Here is a 9,176-nt window from a genome sequence, read left to right as displayed (position 1 = left end):
ATCATATACAAAACTATAACAATAAACTATGTTTACAATAAAAATAGATATTTAGTGTGTAATTTTTAAAAGTTGCTTTGCTGGGGAACAGAAGAAGGTCATGACATCTTGTTTAGGTCACCATTTTTATCCCTGTAGTTGCGTTTCTTTCTAATTGCCATTACCGGATACGGATTTTAAATTAAAAATAGTGCAGGTAAGAATTTGTGCAGTACATTCCGGCTGTTCCTAGTAAGGCTGAACCTGTGCTCCATCTTGATATTGCTCGCTTGAATAAGGTTAATACGATTTTTTTGCGAAGTTACGTTTGTCTTTGTAGATGGCCGCTCACGATAAACACTCACGTAGTGGTCTTTGAAAACGAAGAAAGAAATACTTAACAACCTGTAGTTTGTAAAGAAAATGCTTATGAGATTGGAGAATTATATGGGTGACTATGTTGGGAAAAACAGTGCTGGGTGACATGTGTAAGAAACATGAGGTGAAATGGTCTTTATAATAAGCCTAAATTAGAATACTTTCTTGAAGCTTCCATTAGACAAATGACAGTAACATTGCTTAAAACATAAAACTGAGTGCTAAGTTCAGTAATTTCAGATAGTTTTAAATATTAGTCTCTTTCACGTATATATCGTCTATGTGATCTCACTCTTAATTGAAAGCGTCCAATATTAATTACTTTATATTCGAATATACGTTGATCCTGGAGTAATTGAGTTTACATGGCAGTCGTGTTCATAATGCCAACAATATCTTATGCTTTTTGGGTTCAACACACTCACGTGCTAATTTCTAGTGAAGGCGAGCCAGTGTGCCAAATATTTCCTATTTTCCCAATAATATTTTATTACTTATAACTTAATCATTTTTATCAAATATAGCTGTATAGTTTTATATTGCTTTAATAAACCAAGAATCTTCATTTACCAATACTTTCTCAGAATACATTTTAACCATATATAAAGTGCAATTCAGGCCGCATCAGTCCAAACAGTAACACTCACTTATTTCACTTGGCGTGCTATGGCCGCTTTTTCAAAAACAAAAACGCATTCTACAAAAATACTCACAAAGAATTATTTTACTCCCACTTCTAGTACCTGATAGCAACTAATATCAATAGTAACCAATCGCAGCTCGCGTAGATTTATCTTCGTTGCATATATAAGCTCAATCGACTGCTGACTTTATCATAAGTTCATTTGAGTCTGTCAGGATTTAACAGCCTTTGTGAAGCGGCATTGACCGTGCACTGCTATTAACCCAATTGGACTCCTGCCGATTTGAGCATTCCTTCGAGCGAGCCATCCTTGTCTAAGGCCTGCGTGTCCGATCCGCCACCGATGCATTTGCCTCCGATGAAAACGCGCGGTACGGTTCGCGCGCCCGTCAACTCGCCCAGAACTGACTGGATTTCATCTCCGTCAGAGCGGTCATCGAGTTCAATAACTTCGAATTTCGCCTGTTTAAACCCGATCCGGTAACGAGAACAATATTGAAGAAATTAATATTTATGACAGAAAACATAGCAATTTCTATTGAAAATGGAAAGTAAAATTCAATTGTAGTTCTATAACGATCGACTTCAAGGTGTAGTATTTATTACTGATGGTGATTTAGTATTTACTACTGATTTTTCTGGCTTGTATAGCAATTTAGCAGTTCTTATAGTGTTTATCGTCTACTGGAATTCTATACATCGACTACAACTAAATGACCCATGTTTTTGATAGGTTCGGTTGTTTGTTTAACACCTCAGCGATACATTCTCCACATCGCAGGTGGCGTTAGTCGCAGACCGTCTGCTATTTGTACGTGAAGTTATTTTTGAAAAGATACTAACTTAATCATCTAGCCGTCCTGCTATAAATTCCAATATAAACGAGACCGCGTATTATATGATTTCGTTTTAAATATTAAATCATAATGAGTAAAAAAAAGTTAACTAATTCGCTTTAAATACGGTCAGAATATCGAACCTTTATTATAATAAAGAAGAGCTTTATTATAATAAAACTTCGTATCAAAATTTTTTACTATTTTTCAGCAGCATAAAATAAGTTAAGGATCACATCCGCATTTTCTAAATGTAATATCGTGGAATTTCGTGAAAAATATTTAAAAAACATCACTTAAGCGTATAATTTTATTCGTAATTTCTATTTTCTATTTGAGCTTACCCTCGAATCTGTAGCAACGACTACAGTTTTTTTGAACTTTTGGACCGTTGTAGAAACCTATCCATGAATATCTTATCCAAAAACAGATTTCGTTCTCTCACCTCGCATAAAAGTTTTTTTTTTCTTAATTAAGCTAACTAAGCGCAATCATCTTCCGTCATAGAATGTCTCAGCACCGAAGATTGCACTCACACGAAGCAGCCGTTCACATCATGTTAAAGACCACCACAAAAACCCCTTGATAACACCATTATTTAGCGGCTGATCGCATGTAGGCCGGAAGTTCCGCTTGGGCCGATCAACGGTTAATCATATCTATATCGGCCTCGCTAATATTCAGTGAACAGCAAGCATAGAGTGCCTTAGCGCTCCTACACACAAACACAAAAACTTCGACATCACCCGAATCATAATAATCCATAAGCAGGTGACACAATTATGGCATTTCGGGGGACACGATCAGACAGAATTTGCAGACAGCCTCTATATCGCAAGTTTTACGCCCGCTATCACCGTGACGCATTGTATCAGACGGCTCAGGCTCAGCACTAAACCAAATATGTCTATTGCTGGATTCAAACCTAAACTATAGCGTGTCCCTAAGATTAACAGGGAAATACGTTACGCACCGATCTATCACGCAGATAATTTATAGACTGCTATGTCGAGTTATCGAAAGAAAGGTAGCTTTTGTCATTCAAAGTAACGAGGTTAGTACATCTATTGTTGCGAAACGGAGCTTTTATTCCGCATCCACGCGTACACTCGCCTTGTATTTCTCGAGAATCTGCTTCGCTAAAGTGCAGTAAGGGCATCTTGTCTTCGAGAAGACCACTAAAGGATTGGCGGAGATCTTCTCCTGAACAAACTTAGCGGCATCACCCGACATGTCAACAGATCGGGAACGAGAACTGCCCATTGTGTATGATACCCGGCATAAACGTTGTTACGTGCTGAGCGTATTGGGGCGACGGCACTAATACCTGAGCTCACACTATGCGTAGTGCTTTACTCGCTAGGACGTCTGTTAGGTAGATTACACACAGACACACAGAAGTTGATTCCGTTACATAGAAGTAAAATGCTCAAACAGGACCTTTTCGATTAGTTTAATTCAATTAGTAGAAGATAAAGTATTTTAAAGCTAATGGTAGGAACATTGTCACAACCATGGGAAGGAGTCTCAGTCAAAAAGAAATACGACATTTCGAAACATACAATTTGACCTGTGTAATACACCTTATGCCGCGTCAATGGGAAAAATAGACAAAGCTGAACATTTGGATACACGTCCCGCGTGAGACGATTGAGCTTAGGAATATAAGCCATATGTTCTCATACCTTTTTATTTAGCAGCTTCTTTTTTTATCCGATTTATAGTCCTTATTGAATGTATCGTAGCACACTCGCTTCAAAAATCAAAAACAAACTAAGAAGCCTTAACAAACCAATTAATATAAATGATTAAAAAATGATTTTGTCCAATTTCTTTTGAAACGACTGAAAGAAAACCCAATAGATCCCAATTTCCATAAAAAATCGTAATATAATATTAATTTTTGTAGTGTTTTTTTATGGTAAACACAAAGCTAAATGTTTATTGTAAGTGTTGTATCCCTAGTAAGCGCACATCTGAATTCAGTTCTCATCTGTAACATCATCTAATCATGTTTTGGTTACTTGTGCAGTATTAGATATGGTTTAAAATTATGTTACATCAATCACATTACAACATTAACACACCAAGAAGTGGTGATGTGGATTGCTTGCTTCCGCCAACAACAGAGTTGGTATCCAAAACTCGGGTTTGCCTTGTCCCCTTTTAACTGCTACAATTATGAAGAGTGGACGTGAACATCGGTGTTGACAGCCTACGAAATTAGCCACAATAACAACAAAAAAATTGATAGAACTGTAAGCCTCTGCATTTAGAAGTAAGCTAGCCGTTACAACATTAACACTGAACCTTTTCTCTATTCAAAACTCTTTCTTGCTAAGTAGAAGCCCTTCGTTTAAAAACATGGTACGCTCGATAGAGAGTCAAAGAATATTCAAGCAATACTTAGGCTTTGAAATGTTGAATATTATATTTATGAAAATCTCAAAATACTATTAGCAAATTCAATTCCCGTAGAGATACTTTGGCAGAACGCTTTCATTTTTATAGAGTTCCCTAACAGGCAATGTAGAGAACGTGAATAAAACACCACATAAAAAAAGAACAAAGTTTTTTTCTTGTGTTCGCTTGTGTTCCTTTCTCAATTATTGGTGTAATTGATGAGAGCTACCATTACTTTCCAAGAGCGAGGTCAACTATAAGAAGTCAGTTAGACCTACACGTGGATAAGCAGCCATAAAATGACAATTTCTTTTAAATGAATATACTACTATTTAATATAACAAAGAAAATTTTTCTTTTTTTTTCGTATAATGCAGTGCTGAGTAAGCGGATACAACCAATATTGTGCTACATGAGAACTACAGGAGAAAAAAACCCATTATCAACACTGTAATAGCTGTTATTATCTGTTAAACCTTATTTGTGGTTACTGAATTTCATTATAGTGTTTCAGATGAACAAATTGTTAAGATTTGCAACACTGTTTCGTGCCGTCACTTGTGACAATTCCAAGTTAATTAATCCAAGTTTTATTAACAAAATATACCACTATACATAAAATTCGAACCACAAATCATCCACAAGTAATATGAGACCATTGTATATATCTGCTATCATAACAGGTAATAAAGTTTGGCTTGAGTAGTAAATAAAACATCGTTATCTTTGAATGCTAAAATGAAAGGACCACGCTCTACGGTGGTTCTCACAAGCTGCTTTAAATAAGAAAATATTTTTTATATTCCAGAACTATAAACTGGCTTATTTATTTACATATTAAAAAAACAATAAAAACCAAAATAACGAAATTCTACTGTAGAAATTTATATATATTTTTAAGCAATGCAGATGTTCAAATACAAGAGCCTCTGAATAATAGGACTAACCAACTTTAATTAATTAATTAAACAACTTAATTATAAGTTGTTTCTCCCATGGTACAGCGGTAATGTGTTTGTTGACTAATCAAAGGGACACAGAGATGCTTTGGTTTTGAGTCTACACGTAAACACTCTTTGCTTCTCCAGGATAAATTCTAATAGGGAAGGTAATTATTACAGTAATTCTTTCTTTTGCTTGATTTTCCAATATTCTTCATATTGAGCTCTCTTCCTTAACAGGTCTACTCATCAATACTGAGCAGTACTATTGGGGCCTGTCGTGAAAAGGAGAACCTGGAGTTAGCTACTGAATAAATTTAATAAATACTCCAGTTACACAATTATTTTCAGGAAGGTGAATGTTCAAATTCTATTATAGATTTGTTTTGGCCATATACCACGTAAAGACATCTTCGAGTCAGTACCGCGGCCATGAAATTATCCAAGAGTAGAAAAATTAATACTCAACTTCTACATTCGGTTACGCTTGCTGCGTAGTATATGCCGAAAAGAGAAATAAATACCCCTCGTATTTAGCGTTGCGTTACTTTAAAAGCCCGCCAGTATTTCACAGCAGACTGACCAAACCGTTTGTTTACAAACGAGTAGATGTTCAAATTTACCTTCCGCGGAGAGCACTAAAAAAATTCACTAGCTAAAGCAAAGAGCGGCATTGGTTCATCTGTTGCTTCCACGCCTGTAAAACCCACACAAGCAGATGAGGTTCTGGCTGTAGGCTAGAAGCGCGTCAGGCCAGAAACGACATGACACACAATAAGTGTTCTACAGATAAAACGACCTGCAGAGAGCAAATAGTAAAACTTACCTAAAAATATTATCGGTGTTTGCCATGGAATTTTCAAACAGGCCATGTCCAAAAAACGTTAAAAAAATGAAGAATGAACATTGTTAGAGAAACAGTCGATGTCATGACTGCCGTAAGTCATGTTTGAGCGTCACCTGAAATCTTTTTGATGTGAGTAACTATCGGCCGTTGCATGAACGCAATGTTGTTAATACTGTGTTTATCATGTCTTTTGTCCGGGTCACTGTCGGTTACACCAGCAGTGCCACTTGTGTCTTTATCATATTCATCCGGAGCTGCCCAAAAGCTCCTCAACGAACTTCGAGAGCAGGTTCTCCATTACGGACCCTGTTGGCAGGATGCCGTGGAAAAGCTTGAGACGTCATGCGTTTCTCTTACAGAGGACAGTCAGCACCGGCTAGCTCTCGCATTTACCTCATGTTTCGTACAGAAAATGGGTCATCCCGGTTATAGTTGCGCGGCCGATGAACATGTAGACAAGTGCACTGACTTTAAGGCTCTTTCTCGCAGCCCGCATTTGGGGTCATATTCGACGTTTTTCACGCATGCTCAAGTGATTTGCTCGTTTTTGCAACAACAGCGCTGGCAAGGTACCACGCTTCGAGTTATTAACGCGCTGTCCGAATCCTCAGTTGAACTCTCTAATCGCTTGACATCACTGAACGATGTAATGGCGTTAACACGGGCCGATCAGGATCGTCTTCAGGAGTACACTCGGAAGGCGCTACAAGAAAATCAAAAGCTGACGGACAAGATATCATCGCAAGGTTCATCGTTATCGATAATGCTTGACCAAATCCATTACGTGAACACGATAATTGCAGGTCATGCATCTACTTTGTCATCGTTTGCCTTTTTTGTAGGCGCCGTACTCATCTCGTTTTTGCTTACCACTCCGCCACAAACCCGACATGTTCGACTATGGTTACTTCTCTTGTTCACTGCCAACCTTTTGATTGAGCTGGCGATATTGCAGTGGGCTCTTGAAATCGCTGGCCTAAGTCACGAGTATTTTAGGGCTTCTAACCCAATTAGCTTTAGGTTATCCTTGTGCCGGCGCGTATTCTGTTGTTTAAGCTTTGTCGTTTACATGTACAAAGCTATCACGTATCGTTCACCTGAGGAACGATCACATGGCTTGCTATTAGAGGTATCTTCAACAGTGAATAGCCTTGATCTAAGATTGCAGAAAATCGAAACGGCACTCACGTCAGCAGCTGCTCGAGTATATAAAACTTATGACAATATAGATGGCTTTCGCACATCGCCTATGAGATTTCGCGAAACTACGCCGCTTGGAGCACCGCCTCGAACTAATATACGAAATCATCTGTTTGAGCACAAACAACAGAACTGGATGACACTAAACAAACGTGATAGTCGCCAGCCAGCCGCTACAGCTCAGCACGACGATAATAGTTGTATCCCAGAGAAAGCGGATCACAGCAAAAAAGTATGCTTGGAAGAGGCTCGAGAAGCGTCAATCCCAAAAAAGCAGTCATTAAAAAATTCCCATGAGGTACACAGGCCGTTACGGAGGAGTTCGAGAATAAAATCTCCTCCTTAATCTTCGACCACCCAAATCCGCTTGAAAAAATGGAAGGTATCTTGCTTGTCGTGTTTCTCTTTGAGTACGCTCGAAATGTACTTTATTCTACATGTACTTTATTTAGAAATGTCCATTACATGAACCCGGTGCGAATTAACACAGTATTTGAAAATGATTCTTTAGTGAAGCGAAAGTTTTCTACACTTGTCTGATAAGGGTCTATTTAACAGCACACATGTCCTTATTGAGTCAGAATTCAATTTCCTAACGGTAACGACTAAAATGGACGATTCACAATATAATACTGTCATTGTATACCTTAACTCTACCATGTACCTTTTGGTCAGAGATTACCGGAATGAATGTCTTAGTGCATAGCACGTATACTAATACACCTTTTGTTGATTAAAGCTGGCTGTGTGATGTATATCTTTGAATTTCACTGAATTATCCCTCGTCATCACAGCTATTCGTTCAGACTGCTAATAGCATTTCTTGGAAGTTAGAACGTACTGTACATTAAAAGTTCGACTTTGCACAAAATGACAACGAGTATATATAATGACAATAACTATAGTTGCTCTTTTTTTCACATTCTGACACAGGCTGTATACACAACAAAGATTGAGCATTAAAAAAGGTCACATGATTCTGAGCTGTGAATAAAGGCCAGTTTACTCAACCTAGATCGATGTCGTCTTCTGTTCGACGCAAAACATTGTGTGTAGTCTTATCTAAAATTATAGAACCCGATTAAGGCTGAGAAGGGACTTGTTTTGAAGACTTAAAGTTAATGATTGTCATTTATTGTAACCTTTTAGCAAACATGAATACATGTCTATTTTTTATTTTAATTTTATATATTAATTAAGGTTCATGGTTAAGGACCACATGGTCAATGTTTTGAGTTTCACGGTAGACACAATTAAGTAAAAAATATGTTCTTCAGCGTACATCCTGCTGACGTTAGGGTAAACGTTATTTCTCTTTATATAAATGAACGTAGCGCCATCTTCAACGCAATCCTCTTTCCGCGCTAATCAACCTATTGCTTAATTAGTTATGCTGGATCTGGGTAAAAGCATCAGGGTCATCTCGTTCACTCTCTATTGTAATACAATAAATACGAAAATTGTTGCCCTGTGTTTAAAAATTCTGAAAGCCCGTAACTTAAGCGGACTTTGTAAAAGTAATTTGTTTCAATTTATTCAGGTGAACACCCTAATTATCACCAAGCTTATTTCGAACCGTTTTGGGTAACGCTGTTGTTTAATATAATCAAAACATAAGTAGATTATGTTTTCCTCTAAGTTACTATCGGGAGCCACAAAGCGATTCATTTTGATCAGAAAATCGTTACCGTTGTCATTTATAAAGATCAGTAGATCTATATTTAGATTGATATCTCCGATGCGCTGTTTTAGGCTCCCAAAATGTTAACGTCAGTAGTCTGTAAGATATGGTAAAACCTGTGTTCAACACACCTCATTATATTTTTAAATTTCTAAGGAACTGAATAACTGTAATATTATTTTTTTTATTAACATTCTTCCTCAGTAGTTCCCAGCTACCCAATATTTATGGTTGGGACTGCAAATTTAACTGGGTTAAACGATTTTAA

General features: G+C 37.3%; 2 protein-coding genes and 1 long non-coding RNA gene across 4 annotated transcripts in view; 1 reads left to right on the top strand and 2 right to left on the bottom strand.

Moving 5' to 3' along the window:
* LOC111269019 (uncharacterized) overlaps positions 1–3,106 on the bottom strand; it is a 4,707-nt gene extending 1,601 nt beyond the window's left edge. Inside the window, exons 1-2 of one of the 2 annotated variants that reach the window (XR_015314431.1) lie at positions 2,950–3,106; positions 1,101–1,462 (exon numbers count right to left, since the gene is read on the bottom strand). Coding sequence is in view for 1 of the 2 variants with exons in the window: in XM_022848325.2 (XP_022704060.1) it covers positions 1,259–1,462; positions 2,950–3,099 (354 nt within the window). In the remaining variant the exon portion in view is untranslated. Of the gene's footprint in view, positions 1–810; positions 1,463–2,949 lie in introns of those variants that run through there. The other variant, XM_022848325.2, reaches the window with a different exon arrangement.
* A 22-nt stretch (positions 3,107–3,128) lies between these two features.
* On the bottom strand, positions 3,129–6,085 carry LOC147752293 (uncharacterized). Its single transcript, XR_015314432.1, has 3 exons — positions 6,007–6,085; positions 3,924–4,051; positions 3,129–3,204 (listed from the first exon to the last, which is right to left on the bottom strand). It is a non-coding gene; the product is annotated as an uncharacterized LOC147752293 (long non-coding RNA).
* On the top strand, positions 5,749–8,243 carry LOC111269015 (uncharacterized). Its single transcript, XM_022848321.2, has one exon. It carries the CDS (start codon positions 6,179–6,181, stop codon positions 7,571–7,573), a length of 1,395 nt encoding a protein of 464 aa, XP_022704056.1. The 5' UTR covers positions 5,749–6,178; the 3' UTR covers positions 7,574–8,243.
* The last annotated feature ends 933 nt before the right edge of the window (positions 8,244–9,176 follow it).

This window comes from Varroa jacobsoni, unplaced genomic scaffold (genome assembly GCF_002532875.2).
Source record: "Varroa jacobsoni isolate VJ856 unplaced genomic scaffold, vjacob_1.0 scaffold_1344, whole genome shotgun sequence".
Lineage (NCBI taxonomy): Eukaryota > Metazoa > Arthropoda > Arachnida > Mesostigmata > Varroidae > Varroa > Varroa jacobsoni.
This window is presented reverse-complemented; position numbering and strand designations above follow the sequence as displayed.

Excerpts from the sequence above, each read along its gene's own strand:
- LOC111269015 (XM_022848321.2), top strand. The coding sequence starts at position 6,179 with ATGAACGCAATGTTGTTAATACTGTGTTTATCATGTCTTTTGTCCGGG.